This window comes from Phocoena sinus, chromosome 5, assembly GCF_008692025.1.
Source record: "Phocoena sinus isolate mPhoSin1 chromosome 5, mPhoSin1.pri, whole genome shotgun sequence".
Lineage (NCBI taxonomy): Eukaryota > Metazoa > Chordata > Mammalia > Artiodactyla > Phocoenidae > Phocoena > Phocoena sinus.
Genome location: NC_045767.1, coordinates 112,281,000 through 112,305,919, shown reverse-complemented (window position 1 = coordinate 112,305,919; position 24,920 = coordinate 112,281,000). Strand labels below are relative to the sequence as shown.

The following is a 24,920-nucleotide window of genomic DNA, read 5'->3' as shown; positions in this document are numbered from 1 at the left end:
AAAACTCTAATTCAAAAGGATACATGCACCCCAATGTTCGTATCACTACTATTTACAATAGCCAAGACATGGAAGCAACCTAAGTGTCTATCAACAGATGAACGGATAAAGATGTGGTATATATACACAATGGAACATTATTGTTATAAAAAGAATGAAATAATGCCATTTGCAGCAACATAGGTGGACCCACAGATTATCATACTCAGTGATAAGTATGTCAGATAGAGAAAGGCAAATATTATATCACTTATACGTGGAATCTAACAAATAAGATAAACAAATGTATATGCAAAACAGAAACAGACTCACAGATATAGAAAACAAACTTCTGGTTACCAAACGGAAAAGGGCAGAGGGAGGAATAAATCAGGAGTATAGGATTAACAGATACACACTACTATATATAAAATAGACAGCAAGGATTTACTGTATAGCACAGGGAACTATGTTCAGTATCATATAATAACCTATAATAGGAAAGAATCTGAAAAAAAAATGTATAACTGAATCACTGCGCTATACAACTGAAACTAACCCAATATTGTAAATCAACTATATTTCAATAAAAATAAAAAATTCCAGGGTTTTGTTGGACACAGACTATTACATAGGTGATGGGCAAAATAATGGTCTCCTGAGGATGTTCACCTCCTAATCCCCAGAACCTGTGAATGTGTTACCTTACGGGGCAGAAGGGAGTCTGCAGGCTTAACTAAATTTAGGATTTTAAGATAAAGTAATTATCCTGAACTGTTCACGTGGTCCCAATATAATCACAAGGGTCCTTGTAAGTGAAAGATGGAGGCATGATAGGCAGAGAAGAGGATGTGACAACAGAAGCGAAGTTAGAATGCATTGAATCTGGCTTTGAAGATGGGAGGGGGCTAGGAGCCAAGGAATGCAGGCAGCCTCCAGAAGCTGGAAAAGGAAAGGAAATGAATTCTCTCCTTGAGCCTCCACCAAGGAATACTGCCTGCTTACACATTGATTTTAACTCAGTGAGATCCATGTTGGACTTCTGACATCCAGAAGTGTAAGATAATAAATGTGTGCTGTTTTAAGCTTGTGTTGCTTTGTTATAGCAGCAAGAGGAAACTCATACACTTAGGTGCATAGGCACCTCCTTCTTAGCCTTCCTATGTCTGGTGCAAATGAGAGGCCTTTGCTGTGCCTGAAGAAGGGAGCCCTGTCACTCAAACCACCAAGGGGGACTTGGCAGGAACTGTCCCACAGCAGTGAACCAGAAGGAAGAGTCAGGGGTGGAGAAGTCGCTGACCATGCGGAGGGCACAGCTGGGCAGGTGGCAGGACCAATCACATAGGATGATGCCCAGAAGTGGCTCAGAACCCTACAAGGGGCTGGGGAGCAGGCAGAGGCAGAAAGGGGTGTGTGTGGGGTTGAGAGCAAACCAGCATTGTGTCCACTGCTTTAGGATGAGTCACAGGATCCCGTTTATTTTGAATTTCAAATAGCCCGAGGGGAGGATTCAGATTTTGTTTTTTAAAGAAAATAAATCAAACACTTTGAGAAGGACTGACCCACTGGCTATGAAAGCCTGTGTGGGAACGGGGCAGTTAGTGAGCCTTAGAGTAAATAAATCAAGTAAAGCTAGCTTCTTTAACTTTTATTTTGAATCTGTTTTCGACTCCAGAGTATTTTAATAAAATCTTTTATATCATATTTAAAGCCTGATAAGAACTTTTCTTTAACCATAAAACAGCTGGAAAGCCAACAATAGTGTCACCACTAATATTATCTGAAAACGTTTAATGAATGTGGCCCAAACCGACTCTACTGAGTAAAGATGGAGAAGTGGGTCAAGAGGTTTTACTGTGAAGAACAAACATTGCGCACTGAACAGACTCGCTTGAGGGCCTGGAAGACACCGGGCACACAGATGTTTCCTTCTAACTCACATAAGCGTGAGAGGAGACCACCATGGTGGGGCCTGGGAACTGTGAATGTGGGCACGAGATGCAACCCCAGTTCCCTTCTCTCTGCTCCTGCCTGTCCCCAGAGGGTACAAATGTCTACACACGTCCAGGGTGTGTCCAGGGGGCACATGAGCAGAAGTGAGGTGACACTGAGGGTGGCATTTCTAAATGTGTTTCTTCTCTTGTAACAAATCACAAACCTCACCAAGGTCCCCTCTTTTCCCTCTCCATTTCCTTCTCAGGATTATTCCCACCTTCTCTCTCTTATCCTCCTCTTATTTCCCCAATACAGAATGTCAGGGTCACTGTTTCAGGACCTGTCCTCTCTGGGGATAAGGAACCTACCTTCACCTTTGAGTTCTGAACACTCTGCCCCAGAGATGTGTAGCATTTAAATGTACAGCTTATTCAATATGCTTAAAGTTTTAGTGAGGCACAAAACTAGTACAGTCAGTGGACTAAAAGCTAACATGGCCCTTTATAAGGCTATGTTAGGGCTGGCAAGAAAAATGCAAATACATTAACTTAAAATATTTTTAGGGGACTTCACCTGGTGAAGAAATATTTACCAGATGGTGGTTACTGATTCACTTGAGAAAAATAAAAATAACATTAAATAGAGAGAAAAAACTAAAGGGCTTTAAAAAAAACCAATGAAAGGTTTTTCTTATCCTAAGAAAAATGCTGCCAATGTTATAGCAAGCCCTGGAACAGTGGTTCTCTGCTCTGATGAAGTGATGTACAATGTCTAGAGTTTTCTAAAATCAAGATGCTGCCCATGCTCCATCCACATTTACAACATGAGAGCCTCTAGGTGCAGGGCATGGGTGAGTGTGTTTAAAACAAACACTTGAAGTGCTGGAGAGGATGTGGAGAAAAGGGAACCCTCCTGCACTGTTGGTGGGAATGTAAATTGATACAGCCACTATGGAAAACAGTATGGAGGTTCCTCAAAAAATTACACATAGAGTTGCCATATGATCCAGCAATCCCACTCCTGGACATATATCTGGACAAAACTATAATTCAAAAAAATACATTTACCCCTATGTTCATAGCAGCACTATTTACAATAGCCAGGACATGGAAGCTTCCCTGGTGGCACAGTGGTTGAGAGTCCGCATATACACACACACACACACACATATACATATATATACATATATACACACATATTTACATACAATGGAATATTACTCAGCCATAAAAAAGAATGAAATGCCATTTATAGCAACATGGATGGACCTACAGATTATCATACTAAGTGAAATAAGTCAGAAAAAGAAAGACAAATACCATATGATATCACTTATACGTGGAATCTAAAATATGGCACAATGGACATATATACACTACCAAATGTAAAATAGATAGCTAGTGGGAAGCAGCCACATGGCAGAGGGAGGTCAGCTTAGTGCTTTGTGACCACCTAGAGGGGTGGGATAGGGAGGGTGGGAGGGAGGGAGACACAAGAGGGAAGAGATATGGGGATATATGTATATGTATAACTGATTCACTTTGTTATAAAGCAGAAACTAACACACCACTGTAAAGCAATTATACTCCAATAAAGATGTTAAAAATAAATAAAAAGAAAAAATAAATAAAATTTAAAAATATGGCACAAATGAACTTATCCACGAAACATAAACAGACTCACAGACATAGAGAACAGACTTGTGGTTGCCAAGGCAGGGTGGGGTGGGGTTGGGGAGGGATGGATTGGGAGCTTGGAATTAGCAGATGTAAACTATTATACATAGGATGGATAAACAAGGTCCTACTGTATAGCACAGGGGACTATATTCAATATCCTGTGATAAACCATAATGGAAAAGAAAATGAAAAATAATGTATACATAACTGAATCACTTTGCTGTATACCAGAAACTCACACAACACTGTAAATCAACTATACTTCAATGAAAAAAATTTTTTAAATAAAAATGGAACAAAGACTTGACAGATGAGTTAGAGAGGCAGCAAGAACTGAGAACAATCGCCCTACTGGATTGCTGATCACACAGTCCTCCCCATTCCCATCATTTATCATTCTTACGTGGTATAACCTTTAGAATCTGGCTTAAAATTTCTAATCTGACTCAACTTTACCTAAAAATATGAGTATTTACAGAATGGAAAAGTGTTTTTGCTCTACGGGATTTAAGTTTTTGCTTTAAAAAAATGTAGGGCTTCCCTGGTGGCACAGTGGTTGAGAGTCCGCCTGCCGATGCAGGAGACACGGGTTCATGCCCCGCTCCGGGAAGATCCCACATGCCGTGGAGCAGCTGAGCCTGCGTGTCCGGAGCCTGTGCTCTGCAGCGGGAGAGGCCACAACAGTGAGAGGCCCGCGTACCACACACACACACACACACACACACACACACACAAATGTAAAAACAGACCTAATTAACATATGCAAATGTTTCTAAGTAATTAACATGAAATGCCTGTCATTTATATGGCAAATGAAGATGTAACTGTCTGAATTTTCACTGGTGAATTAGTCTAATTTTAGGATGAAGAACAGCTTGGTTTGAAGATTGATAGATTAAGAAAACTATGTTGAAAGAAATCTTCGATTATTTAAAAATTTTTTAAATTGTTCATAAAGGTGTCTCTCAGTTTCTCTGGTGATGCTGAAGTGAGTTCTGAAGAGTTTCCAGGGGAGACAGCAACGTGCTGGGGCAGGTCAGAAACTGAAGGGAGATGTCAGCAGGTCGGCTGCTAGCAAGTGGCCCCGCGAATCCCAGCCTGACTTCACAGACATTTCGTAGTATCTGTCACAAGAGCTACAAGAGAGACAGACAAGGCATGCATTCTGAAGGGACCAACCAGAGCTGCCTCAGCCGTCCTCAGGCTAGAAACAATTTAAAAGTCTCTAAGGTGGCCAGAAAGCTTTAAAGTTGTATTCAATTTTTTGGTAAGAATAGGAAGGGCTGATTTTCATAGTCCGAGTTCAGAGTGCCAACATCAAACGAAGAATGCTGTTCACTGATGGATGCTGATGTCGGAATGGAGGTGGTCTGCAGGTAGGGATGAGTGTGGGTCTTCTGAAGGATTTCATGATGCAGAGCTGCTCCTTTCCAGACTATGTCCCAAGCAAGTGTCAGTACGTGCCATAGGACCATTCGATGGGATCGATGCACAGCGAACACAACCGGGATGAACACCCCCAAATATGGAGGGACGGAGTTAGAGAATGGCATCCTGACATGCCACCATCTTGTTGCGAGAGACACAAGTCAGGAAGTTGACACTGCTCTAAAGCAAGGAGAAAGCTCTAGGGATGTGTCCCACTGTCAACACCGAGGCTACACTTAAGTACATCGTTGTAAATTTCGAATGCTTATCTGGCCCATAATAAATGTCTTCTTTCTTAGAGATTAGCCCTTTGAAAACAAGGCCAGTGCCTGCCTTCTCCTGGCTACACTGGCAACATTGTGGGGAACACCTGGAATTTAGGAGGAGTGTGATGGATATTTGCTGAATGAAGAATCAATGGATGGATTCATCAGAGATGCACTTTCTAAATATGATGATCCTCCCCTCTACAAACCAGATTAATCTTAATACAGAAAATAATTATACGGTAACAGTAACTGCTTAGTGTCCTCACTGTTTAAACATATTTTACGTTATTATGCTCTCAAAACAAATACCGTACAAAACAAAACACTTGGAGGAATACAGAACAATTACATCTTGGAGTTTCTTGTTTTCATGACCTAACTCAGCAACTGGCTTTACATTGTTGTTGGCAGATCTACTTTTCAAAATAATGAAGCAGCACATTCAGAAGAAACCATTTTTACTGGCTCTGCTAGTTCAGCTTTGAAGAGCCTCTTCGTCAAAATGTAAATCATTATTTTTTAGTCGGCAAACGTCTTGACTCTACTTCCATCTTCATTCCCCAAATTTATCACAGAGAACTTTCTTTTCCTTTATTAATCACTGTGATGAGTATGTATTTTATAACTTGATAAATCAATAAAAATATTTTAAAAATCTGTTAGAATTGGGTTAGCTGTTAAAAGGTATGCTATCTGTCCCAGAAAAATCATCACCAACGATACTAAATATCACACTTATTGATTCCTGAAGATTGAAGGGCTGATTTTTTTTTTTCGATTGGAATATAGATGATTTACAATGTTGTGTTAATCTCTACTGTACAGCAAAGTTATTCAGCTATACATATATATATATATATATATATATATATACTTTCTTTTTCATTTTCTTTTCCATTATGGTTTATCACAGGAATATGAAGTGCTGTTTTCCAATAGACAGTTGAATGGCTTTCTGTACCTTTCAGAGGTGAGAACAGAGACTTTACTGTTACATAAAGAGGTCCCTCCCCCCTTTTTATAATCACACTAGTTTACTATGAAGCGGGGAGAAGAGGGTATTTATCAGAGAGCCAACAAGCAGCATCACTAGTCTGTAGATTTTTCAAATGAAAGAAAAAAGACTAAGTTATATTCCTCAGTGTGCATACCTGTTAACTGAAAGTAAATGAAATCAGTGATTGTAACTGAGAAATCAGAGTCTGAGATAGATGATACGTACAGAATAGGCAGGGACTTTACGTAGAGTGATGGATCAGCTCTTTGTAAGGTGACTGAGTGCAGAAAACCTATGATGCTTCGTTTTAAGTGGTTTGTCCTTCCTTCCATACTATCTCCACATACCTCACCCCTACTCTTCCATGAGCCCAGAGTGCACCCGCAATCCTAGTGTCTGGCATTTAGGGAGTGAGAACGATTCAGGTTTAGAGAGGTGTTCTATAAGAGAATGTCCACCTTACACATTAACAGATGGTTTAAATAAAAAAAAATTAAGATTTGCTTTTTTAATGCTTTTTGTGTTTTGTTCTGGTTTGTGTGTTTTCAAAGTAGCCATCTCAAAAACTCCTGAACTCCAAAATAGAGCCTTAGCAGTTCTGTTCCAAGAGGCATGGAAAGCTATTATTCTGTTTTGTCCATCAGCTTTTTAAAAATGGATACTTTTTTTACTTCTAAATATACAGATAACTTAGAATGTGTGAATAAAAATCAGGCTGTTGGAAAAATTGCTATGATTTAAGAGATGCTCCACAATTAAGAGATGACTATAATGGCTACAAGTCTGTATTGCATCTATCACACTCTGATCACTATCTACACTTACAGCTCCCTTCTGAAAAATGGGGTCACAAAAGGCTTCTTGTCACAGGCTGTCATGCTTTGTACCACAGGGACCTGTAATTGGCCATGCCAGCCTGAGTAAGGTAGGGGCAGCAGAGGCAAAGCCAGCTGTTTGTCTATGTCTCAGCCCAATCAGAAGCTCTGTTCTGGATGGTGACCAGCCAATTGGCTGGGACCTTCTTTGGGGAAGTTTGAATACAAGACACTCAGGGGACAATGCTGAGAGAGAGAGAGAAGGCAGTAAGTAGAAACAAGTGCAGTGGGGAAAAAAAAAAAAAAAAGAAAGCAACAAGGTAGGGAGGAGAGAGCATGGTAGAAAGAAGCTGACAAAAAGAGAAAAAAATCAAAAAGTCCTAGAAATTAAAAACCTATTGTGTCTTAAATGACATCCTAGTATTTCCCAAAGACAAAATGTGAAACTAGCAATATTTTTATAATAAAATCCCATTATCTGCAGTAACGTAAAAGAGTATAACAGCAATATAAAGCGCCATGAACAAAATGAAAACAAAACAAAATCCCCAAGATTTCACCAGAGAGTTAGAAAAAGAATCGTGTATTACAGAAAATATCGGTGAGTGTGTGGAACTGCAGGGCTGCTGTAGACCAGTCTAAAGAGACCTGTATATCTGAGACGCTTCTCAGGAAGGACAGCTCTGACTCATGCCTACTGAGACAACAAATGCAAGATCTCAAAGGTGGAAATGTTAAGCTTCAGGCCCACTGGCCCCTTAAGTATGACTGGGATGATGACCTACCAGGACAGACTGCAAATGCAAAAGGAAATGGAAGCAAAAATGGGCATCAGTATACCCAGCAGAAGGTTTCCAACAGCCCTGGGTTTTGTATTTAAAAAGACCCAAGATAAGCAGCCTACTTGGGTAAGCTCACTGAGGCTCAAGTGTGGCCTACGAATATGTATATTCTTGGGAGGGAAGAACGTTTGCATCCAATGCCTGTATTGCTTCTGTTCTAAGACGTTATCAGTCATGAAAGAAGACACCAATTTCCCCCCCCCCCACCCCCCCCCCCCGCTTTTTCTTAGCTTTGATGTTTTTCTTTTTTTTAATTTTTATTTTATATTGGAATATAGTTGATTTACAATGTTGTATTAGTTTCAGGTGTGCAGCAAAGTGATTTAGTTATACATAAATCTATTCTTTCTCAGATTCCAATTTAATTAGAGTTTTGAAGGAAACTAATACAAATTAAACGTACATATTGGTTGCAAATTATAATCACAACAGTCAAAAATCTGAAAAGAAAGAAATTCCTTAGAGTTGAAGAAATATAGTAAATCTTGAAATGCTGCCTGCTTCGGGACTGACCCTAAACTCTCCTTCTGAAATTCTGCAAGGTAAAAATACCAGTTGTTTAATTCAAATTGTATTACTATGACAATGAATATGGCTTAACTTATACATGAAGATTCAAAAACCATACTTTCACTGATTTATAGAAATGTGTTATTTTCCCCTCCACTTTCCTGCTCAAAAGTCCCACTTAAATTCTTATTGTCTACAAGCAAGGGGAATGGGAAGGGGAAAAAAAAACCTAAGGAATGGTATTTCTTCATAAAACTCGGTACACTTGGGCTTTCTAAACTTCTACAGACTACTGCATATCATGCCTCAGGAGACCCTTAAAGATATAAAAATTGTTTTTCTTATTGGATTTCAGATATTAAACCTCCTCTCTCACTGGCATTGATCCTGTAATTTCTCTCCCCAGACCTGTGCTGCATGTGAATTTTACAGGTGCCCGACCATACATGCTAGTTGGAGCAAGTTGCTGGCAGGTAAAGCCAATTTTCCTCAAGTAAAAAGATCTCTCTCTGGCCTCTCCACGTTGGTCATAGTTCTGTCATTCTTTTGTCTCTGGGTCTTTTGTTTTTCACTTAACTTCTCCATTTCAGTTTTTAAAGCACTTCCCAGCAGGAGACTTACTGATGTCTCTAGGTCTTTTTTTTTTTTTTTTCCTTCTCTCTCCTTTTTTCTTCCTTCCTGTTTGGCTTTCTGTATATGTCTAATTCTTTACCTCTTCTGCTCAGTAGCACGACTAATCTTGTTTCCCTTCTTTTTAGTTCAAAATTGTGAATGCTATTTTCTTTAAATTTGATTACAGAACATGTTCATTAGGATTGATAAACTAGGAAAGAGGGAAGAAAAACCTTATCCGTCACCTTCACAAACACGAACGTTTTTGGCATTCTCCCATTTCCTCCTAGTCTTCTGACTCACGCAAATCTTTTCCTATAGAGCTGTAATCATGGAATAAGGAACCTAAACCGTTTTGCATACTCATTTTTCTTTATTACTTTTGTGCAGAAAGTATTCTACGTTGTTATGAATTTTCCTAGCCGCAATTTTATTGGCTGATAAATATTGCATTATGTGGATGAATTTTAATTTAAATATTTTTCTTTTTTTGGTTCCATTCTTATCAGGAATATAAGAGTATCCATTTCTTTGAATGGTTCCCAGCATTAATCTCCTGTCTCCCTACCTTTTTCACCTAGTTGCCTGCCTTCCAGTCTGCAAAAAAGCAACCATGTGAGGTCTGCTGTTGCGACTGCTTCCTGTGTCTGAAATTCTTTTCTCTTTTCATATGACACGTTCCATTCCAGGAGGAAAAGGTGGATCCGAGATGGCCACCCTTTAAAGGTTCACCTGAGTAAAAGTGATGGCTGGGATTAGGGAACACTGCAGATAGTCATGGAAGTCAACTGAAACCAGAGTTAGGACTATACTATGGTTTGTGAAATTTCCATTTTTAAAGCCACAGGAAGCAAGATTTGCATATTTTAGAGTCTTCATTAAAGGAACGTGGAAGTAGACTTTAGCATATCAGATGAAAAATGAATCAGGGGGGTGGCTTGGAAAAGAGGAAAGACAACTGTATTAGAATCTTTAGGTTGCACTTCTCAAGTTTCTGATGATAGCATCTTGGCTTCCAAGTTCCTCATCTGTGAGTGGGAGGAGTGGGAAAGAAAAACCTCTAAGATCCTCTCTATATTCTATGGCCAGAGTACAGTCGAGCTAGAAACACCCCAAAGGACTCATTCTTGATGTGAGGTCCACAGAGCCTTGACGCTGTGCTTTATATTTTAGGAGCAGCTCTAAAAGACACACATAGATCATCCTCTTCAGATCACTGGCAGTAAAAGCAAAGTGATGAATTCACTTTTGGAGGAGGCTATGCAAAGCAGTACATTCTCATGTAAATAAAACCACGCCTCTTTGAGATCTATTATTAGGGGCTATTGCAGAGTGGTGGGCCCAGCCTGGGGCCAAAGAACTGTTCTTTTCCTTTTAATTTCTCTGTTGACATTCTCACATCTTCTGCTGTATTTTACTTTGCATGCGCCCTAAAGCTCAGCAGGATTTTAAAGAAAAGGGATAGCACCTGTAGGAAGAGGAAGGGAGTGGATCTAGAGAAAAGGGAAGAGGCATCTTATGGCTTTGGTTTCTGATAAATATAAACCTACTCATTCTTCTTCCTTCCACTTTCTAAGGGAGAGACTAGTTTGGGGACACGGTTAGGATTACATGCTAACCAGCTGACAGGATAGGAAAAAAAATATTCTAAAGTATTCTGAATTCCTGATGTCTTTAGAAGGCAGATGACTAATTTTGCTCCCAGAGTCATGACCATTCACTAACAGAAAATGTCTTTCAAGTACAGGGTTGCATCTGCTGTATCCCCCAAGAAAGGTAACAGGAAAGAAGGGTGAAGAAAAAGAGACTGCAGACCTGCTTTGCTAGGAAAACAGGGGTGAGATTGGAACATGCATAAAAAGGGTTTAATTTAAATCACATATTTCATTTAAAAAAATTGCTTCACATTAAAAGGTTAAACTTCATATTATCTCTTTTAATATAATAAAATTGCTTGCATTTCTTTTTGCCCAAATTGAAAAGGAAAATGAAGCTTCAAAATAAATTATAAAAGAAAAATGGCAATGTATGTTACCACAACTGGACACTTAGTAAAAGTTAATTACTTAATCCAGGAACCAGAAGTAGTTAAAGTATAACTTGAACCTAAAGAAAATGCTGCTTTTATAAATATTAATTTCTACTCTGCCCATTTCTTTTTAACATCTTTATTGGAGTATAATTGCTTTACAATGGTGTGTTATTTCTGCTTTATAACAAAGTGAAGCAGTTATACATATACATATATCCCCATATCTCTTCCCTCTTGCGTCTCCCTCCCTCTCATCCTCCCTATCCCACCCCTCTAGGTGGTCACAGACCACCGAGCTGATCACCCTGTGCTATGCGGCTGTTTCCCACTAGCTATCTATTTTACATTTGGTAGTGTATATATGTCCATGCCACTCTCTCACTTTGTCACAGCTTACCCTTTCCCCTCCCCGTGTCCTCAAGTCCATTCTCTAGTAGGTCTGCATGTTTATTCCTGTCCTGCCCCTAGGTTCTTCGTGACCATTTTTTTTCCCCTAGATTCCATATATATGTGTTAGCATACGGTATTCGTTTTTCTCTTTCTGGCTTACTTCACTCTGTATGACAGATTCTAGGTCAATCCACCTCACTACAAATAACTCAATTTCGTTTCTTTTTATGGCTGAATAATATTCATTCAATATATATGTGCCACATCTTCTTTAACCATTCATCCGATGATGGACACTTAGGTTGCTTCCATGTCCTGGCTATTGTAAATAGAGCTGCAATGAACATTGTGGTACATGCTTCTTTTTGAATTATGGTTTTCTCAGGGTATATGCCCAGTAGTGGGATTGCTGGGTCATATGGTAGTTCTATTTTTAGTTTTTTAAGGAGCCTCCATACTGCTCCCCATAGCGGCTGTATCAATTCACATTCCCACCAACAATGCAAGAGGATTCCCTTTTCTCCACACCCTCTCCAGCATTTTTTGTTTGTAGATTTTTTGATGATGGCCATTCTGACCGGTGTGCCTACCTGCCCATTTTTGACTCAGTTTTCAATGACCTCAAGATTCAAGGTAAGCTTTCTCTCTAGTAAAATGTTTTACCGAAATCCATAAAACCTACCCTGCATACCTAGAAACCAGCAACAAAGTATGCGGATTCTGTATCACGTACTACTGTGTCAGGCCTCACTTACAGACCATCACAGACACAAGAAAGAAACCTGGTGACACAGCTGCCATTGGTAGATAACCTGAGCTATTTTTAAAATGTCAATCTATAAACAGTGGACCCGTTTCATACAGAAGAGTGATGCTCGGTGTGTGCTTTGGTGCCAGGAACAGAGATCTCAGTTCTGGCTCTGCCACTACCCGGTGCTGGGGCCTTGGGCCAGTTCTTTACCCTCTCTGGGCCTCCATGAACTCACGTTTAAAATGGACAGGTTAAGAGTATGTATCACATGGTGTTATGTGATATTTAGAAGACATGACACGCATATAGAGGGCTTCGCTGAATTCTCAGAACACAGAACCCTTAAAAATGCCAATTAATCATGCATTCACTCAACAAACAACTATTGAACACCTACTTTGTGCCAGGCACTGTTCTAGTTACTGGAGATAAAACAACGAACAAAAGAGACCAAAATTCCTCCCCTGATGGAATGTATATTCCAGCAGAAAATATCTCACAGTTAAACAGCGCTTACAATTATTTACTCTTATTGCTAAACCAGTGGGTCTCAATGCCACCCAGGGCATACTTAGCAAAGTTTAGAAACATTTTTTTTTTTAATTTATTTATTTCTGGCTCTGTTGGGTCTTCATTGCTGCGTGGGCTTTCTCTAGTTGCGGTGAGCGGGGGCTACTCTTTGGTGTGGTGTGTGGGCGTCTCATTGTGGTGGGTTCTCTTGTTGCAGAGCATGGGCTCTAGGTGTGTGGATTTCAGTAGTTGTGGCTCACGGGCTCTAGAGCACAGGCTCAGTATTGTGGTGCATGGGCTTAGTTGCTCCACAGCATGTGGGATCTTCTCAGCCCAGGGCTCAAACCCGTGTCCCCTGCAATGGCAGGAGGACTCTTAACCACTGTGCCACCAGGGAAGCCTAGAAACATTTTTGGTTGTCACACTGGGGGAAAAGGGACAGCTACTGACATCTAATAGGTAGAGACAAGGAATGCTGATAAACATCCTACAACCCACAGGACGTCCCCACAGCAAAGACCTATCTGGCCCCAAATGTCAACAGTGCAGAGGTTGAGAAACTCTGTTCTGAAAGTTATGTATGGAGTCAGTTATGTATGGACTCAACACAACCCTATGAGGTAGGAACTATAAGTATGGCTACTTCGTTAGTATTTTATAGTAACTGATAGTAATGACATTTTATGAAGTGTGATCATACAGTATTTATAGTAATATTTACATAGTATATGTAAATATATAAGATTTGTAAAGCTATACAAAACTTGCACAGAGATACTTTAAAATATACCTCAGCAGTGTGTGTGTTTAAATTCAGATGGTAGATTTTACAAAACCGATTCAGAGTTCATTTTATGACCAACGGCTGTACCACTGTGCCATTTAGATGTTAATTGTTCATCTGGCCCGATCCTCGCTCACATGCTTCAGAAGGTGCTCTTTTGTGCCACATCTGCGCTGATTTGGACGTTAGAACAAGGAAGCAGTGTGGCACATCAGAACCTCCAGACCCGGGGTCCAGAAATCCAGATCTAGCTTCAGCATCTCACTGGCTGTGGCATCTTAGGGCAAGCAGCTTAACTTTTCTGGGCAACTGAGGTTCACCATCACCAACATGTGGGGCAATCGTGTCCCTCAGATCATGTGTGCAAGTGCTATGGAATCTGCAGTGAGAGTTTCCACCACCCACCACACCACCAACGCGTACTGAGACAGGTACTGACTTTTTTTCACTGTACCCTGACGCATTTACTCTTCTCCACAGCCTAGGAGGTAGGCACAAGCTGAAGGAAACAGGGGCATTGAAAGGTGGTAACCTGCCTCTGAGGTTACAAGTTCAGGAAGTGGCAGAACAAGGGTTCTCACCCAGGCAGTGTGGCTCCAGAGCCCGCCCTCTGGACCAGCATGGGCTGCTCTGGCTGAGTTCAAGCCACCCAGGACGCTCTCATAGGAGCAGTTCCACGTGGCCACAGCTCATCCACCTCTTGATTCCCAAGAGCTGCTCTGTTCTGCATGCAGCCATGTTCCTCCCTAGTCCTGACTAGTCAGGAAGTTGGTGCTTTCATCAAAGCAAAGAGTGAAATCTCTTTGTGTTTCTTTTCTGAATTACTTTATTTCTTTTAAATAGGTAACTTGTGTACACAATACACGCATTAGTCCAATATGAAGTTCAAAGGCACAGAAGAATATACAGTGACAATTAATTTTCCTTCCTATCCTTGTCTCCCAGCTACCCAGTCCTTTCTACTGAGACCACCACCACGACTAGTTTCTTGCATATCGTTCCAGAAAAGCTCTATACAATATATATTCTTTTCTGAAAGCAGATATACAACTTGTAGTATACGAAACATACTATTTTGCAACCTGATTTTTTCACTAAACAATATTTTGGAAATCAGTCTGTATAGAGCCCCCTTTATTCTTATTAGTGTCTGAGAGTATTCTATAATTTATTTCATCAGTTCTGAACAGATAAATATTTAATGTGTGTCTGATATTTAACAAGGCTACAATGAGCATCTTATGCATATATCATTTCTTACATTGCCAGAATATACTTAGGATAAATTCTTAAAAGTGGAATTGGTGAGTCAAAGGCCTTGTGCCTTTTTTTTTTTTTTTTTTTTTTTTTTTTTTGCGGTACGTGGGCCTCTCACTGTTGTGGCCTCTCCCATTGCGGAGCACAGGCTCCGACGTGCAGGCTCAGCGGCCGTGGCTCATGGGCCCAGCCGCTCCGCGGCATGTGGGATCCTCCCGGACCGGGGCACGAACCCGTGTCCCCTGCATCGGCAGGCGGACCCTCAACCACTGCGCCACCAGGGAAGCCCAGGCCTTGTGCCTTTTAACATTTTATTGAAATAGCTGAACTGCTCTCCATAGAGGTTGTGTCAATTTCTACTTCCACCTAAAATGCAGGAGATCAACACTGGGTTTCACTTTTATTTCTATACTCATCAAACAGTATATGATAAAAATGTTTTATCTTTGCCATTTGCAAGAAATTGTACCTCATATTTTAAATTTGCATTTCTCTTATTAGGATTAGATTGAGACTCTTTTCATGTGTTTCAAGAACCAATTGTATTTCTTTTATTATTCTTTTCCCTATGAATATTTTGTTCACATTCCTATTCTTTTCATTCTCATTTTTCTAATGAGTTGGTTTCTTTTTCTTATGGAATTAGACAAGCACTTTATGTGAGAAATAAACCCTTTGTCTATAAGCTGCAAGTATTTTCCCCCAGTTTTTTTATTATTTGCCTTTGCAGTAATATTTGATTTGTAAGTAGTATTGATTTCCTCCATTCTTTTCTCTTATAGCTTCTGGGTTTATTTAATACTCAAAAAGTATGAAATACTCCACTTGCAGAATATAAAAATATCCATGTTTTCCTTTAGTACTTCTGTGATAGCAGAATTTATTTTGGAGGATCATAGGAGTTTGGATTCAACTTTCTTGTTTTCCAGATGGCTTCGCAGTTGTCACAATAATTTCTATCGAATAACCTATCCTTTCCCCACTGATTTGAAATGCCAACTTTATTATATACAAAATTCTCATATTATTTGAATCTATTTCTTGACTTTCTGTTGATCTGACAATCCATAAACAAATACACAGACCATTTTAACTACTGTAGCTGTGTCATATGCTTTACTGTGTGGCAGAGCTAGTTGTCCTTATTATTTATCTTTTCCAGAATTTTGCTGGCTGTTCTTTAGGAACTTAGAATCACCAAGTGGTATTTCTGTTGGGCTTGTGTTATATTCATAAAATAACTTAGAGAAAACTGATATCTTCAAGACGTTGAATCTCCCCACCCAGGGACGTTGTATACTTTTGTGTTTGGTTCAAGTCTTTACCTGCCCCACTCTTTTGGTGAGCTCCTGTAACATTTTTAAAGTTTTGTTATTTTGGGGTTTTTTGCTTTTGTTTTTCATATAGGTCTTCCTTTATTACATTTACTCCTAGAGTCAGGAATATATTCCTATCTGGTTAATGTTATCACTTATAGGTCTTATTTCTAAACAGACACAGTAATAAAAACTGTTAGCTATAGTTTTATGTAAAATATCAGTCTTTTTTGTTTTGGTTATGCAGCCAGTTCTTGAAACCTTAGCAAACTCAAGAGTTGAAAACTTCACTAGGACCACAGCCACATAGCGGACTTGTTTTCAACTCCTTCTTCTAAGAAATTTTTTTCTCCTGAGATGTTTTAGCATAAATGTAGAACTTACTAGATTTTTAGAAATCTTTGCTTCATGTTAGCTTCATCTTCAATTTTGGGAGTACAGAGCCTAGTGGTGTTATATCCATCTTAACAACTCTTACTGAACTAAAACCACAAAACTTACCTCCCAAATTCATTCCAGCTTGAAGACACTTCTGAAGTCTGCAGGCAGGACAATTCTTCCGTCGAATCTTATCAATTATGCAATCGTTTCTTCCAGCACATAAATAGTTGTGTTGCCCTGAATAAAATAATAAAGAACAGTTGTTACAATAAAGACTATTATATTAATATAAAGTACTAATATGTACAATCAGGTAATGAAACATCCTCTTTCCTGCCTTGAAATCTCTTCTTCAAAAAAGTAGAAGGGAAACATGATTTGCGAATAATATAGGTACAGAAATGGTCAGTTTAACACAGCTGAGACTTTAGGTTACAGATGATAAGCTTAATGTTTATTTCCAATAGGTTCCCATAGAAGTAAAGCTGCACTCCTCACCGTTTGAATTTCTTGGCATGCACCCTTTCAGGAGATGGTGCACATTTCATTCAGCCATCACCCAGCACCAATCTAAACAAAGGCCCCACTGCAGGGTGTTTTTTTTTTTTTTAATTTTATTGAAGTATAGTTGATTTGCAATGTTGTGTTCATTTCAGTTGTATGGCAAAGTGATTCAGTTATACATACATATACATTCTTTTTCATATTCTTTTCCATTATGGTTTATCCCAGGATATTAAATATAGTTCCCTGTGCTGTACAGTAGGACCTTGTTGTTTATCCAACCTATATATAATAGTTTACATCTGCTAACCCCAAACTCCCAACTGCTGTAGCTGTTTAAGCTCCTCTGCCTATCCACATTTACACACGTCATTTCAACTGGAAGACTTGCAAATTATACAACTAGAAATGTAGAATGATTTCATTTTGCAAGCCAAACTGGCACCAAAATAATTCAAATGCGGAATATGCTTGAGGAGCGGCATCTACTGGCAAAATGCAAAACTGTACCCTAGCTCTATTATTCATTTATGTATTCCAATAAATACAAAGTATCTACTGAACCTCCACTAGGGATCAGGCAGTATTAGACACACTGCGGAAACAGCAGTGAATAAGACAGACAAAAGTTCCTGTTCTCGTGACCCTACCATGAGGGAGAGACAGTCAACAGACAAGGTAAGTAGGTAAAATGTACAAGTGCTGGACAGTAATAGATGCTCGGGAGAAAAATGAAGGGAAGGGCACACGACATGGTGGAGGTGAGGAGGGTGTTGATATTTTAGAAAGAATGCAGGGGAAGCCTCGCTGGAAGGCGACTTTAAAATAAAGCTCTGAAGAAAAGGAAGGCGCTAACTATGTTGACATCTTGGGGAGAAAACAGAGTAGAGCAGAGGGAAAAGCAAATGAGGGAGGGCAGGGGTGGGGAGGAAACCTGGCATGTTTAAGGAACAGCCAAGGATGAAAGATGGAAAGAATGAGTGAACAGTAAGAGGAGATGAGGAAAAAGGGCCAACGTGACTCAGATCATGTAAGGCCTTATAGATCATGTTCAAGACTTGGAGTAGATGGGAAACCATGGGCCTAGAGGGCTTTTAGCTGAAAAGCCACTTGATGTGATTTAAGTTTCACAGGATGGCTCTGGCCGCTGTATAGAAAACCGACTGCAGTGGACTGAGGACAGAAGCAGGGGGACTGGGGTAGCAGGCTGTCCCTATAATCCAGGGGAAGATGATGGTGGGTTGGTGATAAAAAGTGGTCAGGTTCTAGAGGCATTCTGAAGGTACAGCTGCTAGAATTTGCTGACAGATCTGAGGAAAAGGGGAGCTAAAGAGGCATTAAGATTCTTGGGTGGAACAATTAGAAAAATGGAACTGCCGTAAATTAAAATGAGGAAGACAGTAGGAGCACATGGCTTACGGGGAGTTACCCTGGCTCAGTATCGGACATGCTAACTTTGAGACACTTGAGGTGTATCTAAATGAAAGTGCCTGCGGGTTGGTTAGACACACAGGTCTGGAGTTCGGGAGAGGTCTGTGCTGGAGATGTAATCAGCTTGTGGTCATTATTTTAAGCCGTGAGACTGGATGAGATCATATGGAAACTGGAAAGGGAAGAGGTCTGAGGACTGAGTCATGGGGTCATTGAAAACATGCAGAAAAGCAGAGGGTGTCTCACTGATGACTGTAAAACAGGGAACAGGCTCTAAAGCCCTCCCTTCAGCCTAGTACCATCACACTCCCTTCGTTGAGAATTACTAAGTAAATGACAGCAAATACTCAATAAAAATAATGTGTACTGCCCAATGGTATTAAAATAATTTAATCTATAGCTCATTCTCAGTAACATTATGGTAAATATTAGTAATGATGATCACAATAAAACAACAGTAATAGAATAGGGAAATCTATCAAAGTGAAGAAATGCAACTCTACCATTATAATAATCTAAGGACTTCTTAAAAAGATGCAAGGCTCTTAGCAAATATAAGTAGGTGTAGGTAATTACACAAAGGCAATCGATACCCACGGTAAAGGCTATAACCGATTAATATAACATTTCATTTGCTGCACAATATCTTAAGAAGTTACCACTTTCAAAATAAAACTTCAAGGCCCTATTATAGCACTATTTTATTTAAGCCTTACAACAACCCTATGACACAGGTGAGGCGATTATTACTCCTATTCTTCACAAGAAGAAACTCACGTTAGAACTGGTAAAGTAACTTCCCCAAAGGGTGGAATTGGAAGCAGAATTCAGTAAGTCTGACAATGTTGCTGGGTCTTAAGGCCAGAGGCTTGTGTAAACATCAACATGCAATATAATTTACTGGTGGTCCAACAGGATGCTGGAACTGCTCTTTGGAAACAACCAGCAAAGGAACATTCTTTGAATGAGGCATACTCTATCACCCAGCATTTGCATTGGCAACCAGCATTATGTGTCTTCCTTCTATCATGGTGTGAAATTAAATACAAAACCAAAGATTTCATCTATAATTCACACTGAATTGAATAAAATTTAATGTCTAAAGAAACAACTAAATGTAACTTTAATTGGTTTCAATCCAACAATTATTTATTGGAAACCTACTATGTGTGCGAGGCCACAAAACATTTGCATCAGGGGTTGGGGTAGTCTACGGTTCTTTCCATTTCTGGTAATCTACAATAAAATGTGACAGCCTCTTAGTTGTAGGCATACAAGAATGCATAAGAAAGGGTCACTGTCTACTGCACACACTAGAAAACTTTCTTTTCTGGGTGTTCAAAAACAGACTTCTAAAAGCTGGGATTGTTTTATGAGGATTTCTCTATAGTAAGCACCTTTTAAAAATTCAAGTTACTATAACAGCTGCAAAAAAGTTCCTTCTAGGTACAATATATGAAATAGTATACCTGGTTTCTATCAGTCAGCATGGTTGCAGCCACTGATTCATCTTCCACAAGCAGGATGGAGAGCTTAAGGGACAGCTGTGGGCATGTGTTACTAGTTTTCGGACAATTATCTGTCACTTATATTTTTAATTGTGTAAACGTGAAAGACTTGAACTGCACCTACACAAACAGGTAATGTATGTCCCATCCCTTAATCTATATTGAAAAACAAACAACCACCAAAAAACCACAATGAAAACAAGAGAATGCATTTAGAAGATTTTAAAAGCTTTTGATCATGTCCTTCTTTATTTTTTTTATTTTTATTTTTTTTGCGGTACGCGGGCCTCTCACTGTTGTGGCCTCTCCCGTTGCAGAACACAGGCTCCGGACGCGCAGGCTCAGCGGCCATGGCTCACCGGCTCAGCTGCTCCGTGGCATGTGGGATCTTCCCGGACCGGGGCACAAACCCGCGTCCCCTGCATCGGCAGGCGGACTCTCAACCACTGCGCCACCAGGGAAGCCCCATGTCTTTTTTTAAATACTGTGCTCTCCTAGTGTAAAAATAGCTAATTCAGAATAAGTCATACCCCAGGATTTTGAGGGTAAGTAATTTTCTACTATAACATTAGTACTATATTAATAGGGCAGACAACCAGAATGCCGGGGACCAGACAGTGGAGGCTCTGAATAACAAGCTGGTGATGAGACTCCTGCTTACGGCATGTGAAGTCCAGAGCTGTATTTTAGAAACATTAACCTGAAGGTCATGTCCTAGGTAGGCAGAATGGAAGTAGGGAACACTACTAACAACCTACTTGGAAGTTCTCTGAGACGGCCTCTTTGCAAGTTAATAGTTATATATTAATCAGAACATATAGCCACCGGAATAATCCTGTGGATTAAAAAAAAAAATGTCGGTGGTAAAGGAAACAAAGATTTCTTTCTCATTCCACTTATATGTCCATTTGGGGAAGAATACCAGTTCTAGTAGTGGCAGAATATCTTGAATCAGATAAGCCTGCTACAAAAAACAATTATAAACTGTCCACAAAAGGGGGGGAAAATATTTGAAGGCACTGGGGAGAAACCAAAAGAAAGGAGAGGCTGGAGGAAAACTGACTCTTGAAAAAAGAGAACCGCCCTAGACATGATTCATGTTTGAACGGCTTTTTTTCCTAAGGGCCTTAGACTCTTACACCCTTCAGTGGAGGCTGGATGGAAACCCTGCAACATCTTCAGTCCTACTGGCCTGAGAAGACAGAGAACAGACTGTGGGACTTTTAGAACAGCTAAAAATTGAAGAAGGATAGATATTCTGGAAAGGAGGGGTGGACATATTAACTCCCCTCAAACTTTTGGCTGACCTGTGAGCTGAGCATGAGACTCCAAAGAGTGAGAATCCAGGGGTGAAACAATTTAAGGCTTGAAAGAGGCTGAGCAGGTATTTCAGCTATTACTAATCACAGGGTGACAGAGTTTGAATCCCACTAAATCAGAAGGACTCAATCAATACCTCAGGCTTCCCACTGAAATTGTAGAAGGTCCCTGCCTTTGGAGCAAATACTGTATCCTAGGATTAAGGCATTCACCTTAGGGTTAAAGGCACAACCAGAACAGACCTACCCTAAAAAAGCATACAGCAAAGGCCCCGTAAGTTCAAAGTGATTTGTTAGTAATTTAATTGATTACAGAACAAAACTCAATATTCTTCAGAAAAATATAACAGAATCTGGAGTCTCCAGGATGTCTAGAATACAATAATAATTACTAGAAAAATGCAAACCAGAGTCAATAGAAAAAGTCACTAGCAACAGACTCACAAATGACCCAGAGGTTGAAATTACCAGATAAAGATTTTTAAACAGACTATACTTGTTAGACTATACAAGAAAATATGAATAAAAGGGTTAAAGAAATGGAGACTCTCAGAAGAGATGTGGAAACGATAAAAAACAAACACAAATGGAAATCAAAGAACTACAAAATAATATCTAAGATATTTTTGGTTGAAATTAACAATATATTGGACATTAACAAAAAAAAATCAGTGAAATTAAAGAAACAGAGATATAAAAACTAAAGCACAAAGAGAAAACATTAAAAGATAAAAGGAGGGCTTCCCTGGTGGCCCAGTGGTTGAGAATCTGCCTGCCAATGCAGGGGACACGGGTTCAAGCCCTGGTTTGGGAAGATCCCACATGCCGTGGAGCAGCTAGGCCTGTGAGCCACAATTACTGAGCCTGTGTGTCTGTAGCCTGTGGTCCGCAGCAAGAGAGGCCGCGATAGTGAGAGGCCCGTGCACCACGATGAAGAGTGGCCCCACTTGCCCCAACTAGAGAAAGCCCTCGCACAGAAAAGAAGACCCAACACAGCCATAAATAAATAAATAAATAAATAAACAAATAAATAAATAAAATTTTAAAACAACAAAAAAAAAAAGATAAAAGGAAAAGGCATCCGGGGCCTATAGGACAACATTAAGTAATTTAATGTATGTGTAGCTGGAGTTCCAGAAGGAGAGAGATAATAGGTCAGAAAAATATATATAAAAATTTCCAAATTTGACTAAAACAACATCCTACAAAGTTAGAAAGCTTAGCAAATGCCCCAAGAGATAAAGAAAATCACTATGGCACAACACGGTTAAATTGCTGGAAAAAAATATAAAGATTCTTAAAAGCATCCAGAACAACAATGACAAAATTACATCGCATTAAGGGGAACAAGGATAAGAGTAATAAGTGAGGTCAGAAGACAAAATATAATACCTTTAAACTCAGAATAACCAATGGAAGCATTTCTCAAAATGAAGGTAAAATAAAGACATTTTTGGATAAACTAAAGGTAAAAGAATTTGTTGCTAGTAGAATCCCATAAGAAAAAAAAAGGAAGTCCTTTATGCTGAAGGGAAATGATACCAGAGAGAAATACGGATGTACATCAAAGAAAAGAATTAGAAATGATGAATAGAGAGTAAAATTTTAAAGAAATTTTCTTTCTTTTCTTAAATTCTTCAAAAGTCAAATTACTATTTAAAGCAAAATAAAAAATGTATTATGGGATTTGTAAAAAAATAAAATGTGTATAAGTAAAATACCTAAAAACATAGCACAAAGGATAGGAAGAGATATAATTGGAATTTTACTGCTATAAATTTCTTACATTACACTTGAAATGGTATAAATTATTCAGGGTAGACTATGGTAAGTTAAGAGTACATTCTGTAATCCCTCAAGCAATGGTTCTCAAAGTATGGTCCCTTGCCAAGAAGCATCAGCATCACCTAAGAATTTAACAGAAATTTAAATCCACAGGCCTAATTCTAGACCTACTAACTCAGAAACTTTGGAGCAGGGCCTAGAAATCTGTGTTTTATATAACCCTTCAGGTGATTCTGTTGCACAATAATGTTTGAGAAATACTACCATGAAGCAACCACTAAAATAATAACACTAAGTGTAGCTCAAGGGACAATAAAGATATAAAATGGCATACTAAAAAAATATTCAACCCAGAAAGGACAGAAAAGGAAAAATGGGGGAACAAATAAAAGAGGAAACAAAAAGAAAATGAACGTCAAGATAAGAGATATAAATTCAAGTACAGCAATATTTACACTAAATATAAATGGTGTAAACACTCCAGTTAAAAGTCAAAGATGGCAGACTGGATTTCAAAAAGGCAAGACTCAAGTGTGTGTTATGATGCATTTTAAATATAAAGGCACAGACAGGGTGGAGGCTAAAAGATGGAAAAATATATGCAATAAAAAAATGCAAGCATAAGAAAGATGATGTGGCTACATTAAAGTCAGATAAAGTAGACTTTAAGAGAAAAACTGTCACAAAAGATAAAGACTATCACTTCATAATTATTAAATTAGGATATAACAGCCCTAAATATCAATGCACCTAATAGTAGAGCTTCAAAATTCATCAACTAAAAATTAGTCAGAACTAAGGGGAAAAGATGCAAATCCAAAATCATAGTTGGAGATTTAAAAACCCCTCTTTCAGCAACTGATAGAACAATCACTATCTAGAAAATTAGTGAGGATACAGAAGATTTGAACAATATTAGCAAAAACCTTGACCTAATTAACATTTAGGTCACACAACTGCACAATACACATGTTCTTTTCAGGTGCACATGAAATATTCACTGAGACAGACTGTATCCTGAGCTATAATACAAATCTAAAATTCTAAATAAAAGGATTGAAATAATGTACAATATGTTTTCTGACCACAAAGGAACTAAATGAGAAATTAGTAACAATGATATCTAAAAAAGCCCCATATTTGAAAATTAAGCAACATACTTCAAAAATTTTATGGGTCAATGAAGAAATCAACAAGGGAAATTATTGAAGGTTTCAAACTGAATGATAATGAAAACTCAACATATCAAACTTTGTTGGATACATCTAAAGCAGTACTTTTAGAATTTTTAGCTGTATATATACTTCAATTAGAAAAGAAGAAGGGTTTAAAATTGATGATCAAAGATTCTACCTTAAGAAGCTAGAAAAAATAAAAACTAAGCCCAAAGCAAATGGAAGGAGTGAAATAATAGTGAATGAAATGAAATGAAAAAGAAAAAGGCAACAGAGAAAAATCAACAAAGGTAAAAGTTGGGTTTTGGTACATATTAATGAGGCAACGGCAGAGAGTCTGCGAACTCTGTTCCACGTGTTCTCACCCTGGGCCCCAGGCTGATGGGGCAGCCACCATAGTGCGTATTGTGAGTCTCACGGCAGAGCAGCTATAGAATCTGACTTAGGAAATCTACTGCTCCAGCCCAGAGTGGGCAACTCATTCTTCATTGTTCAGATGTAGTCCAGTGACCCGCACCTAACTGCATGGGAGGATGGAACTGTCATCTCACCTTGTGCCCAGAAGACAAAGAGCTGGAAATATATGGGGAACCTCACTGAAGACTACCTCCATGAAGGGGAAATGAGAACACAAAATTCAGCCTCCATATTACTTCCTCTCAGAAGTATTAAAATATTTACATTATTGCTTTTTTAGGGACAAATTAATTT

General features: G+C 39.1%; 1 protein-coding gene across 1 annotated transcript in view; it reads right to left on the bottom strand.

Moving 5' to 3' along the window:
* Positions 1–24,920, bottom strand: part of NR3C2 (nuclear receptor subfamily 3 group C member 2) — a 377,156-nt gene that overhangs the window by 101,330 nt on the left and 250,906 nt on the right. Inside the window, exon 4 of the mRNA XM_032633341.1 lies at positions 16,608–16,724. Within this exon, the coding sequence (XP_032489232.1) occupies positions 16,608–16,724 (117 nt within the window). The remainder of the gene's footprint in view (positions 1–16,607; positions 16,725–24,920) is intronic.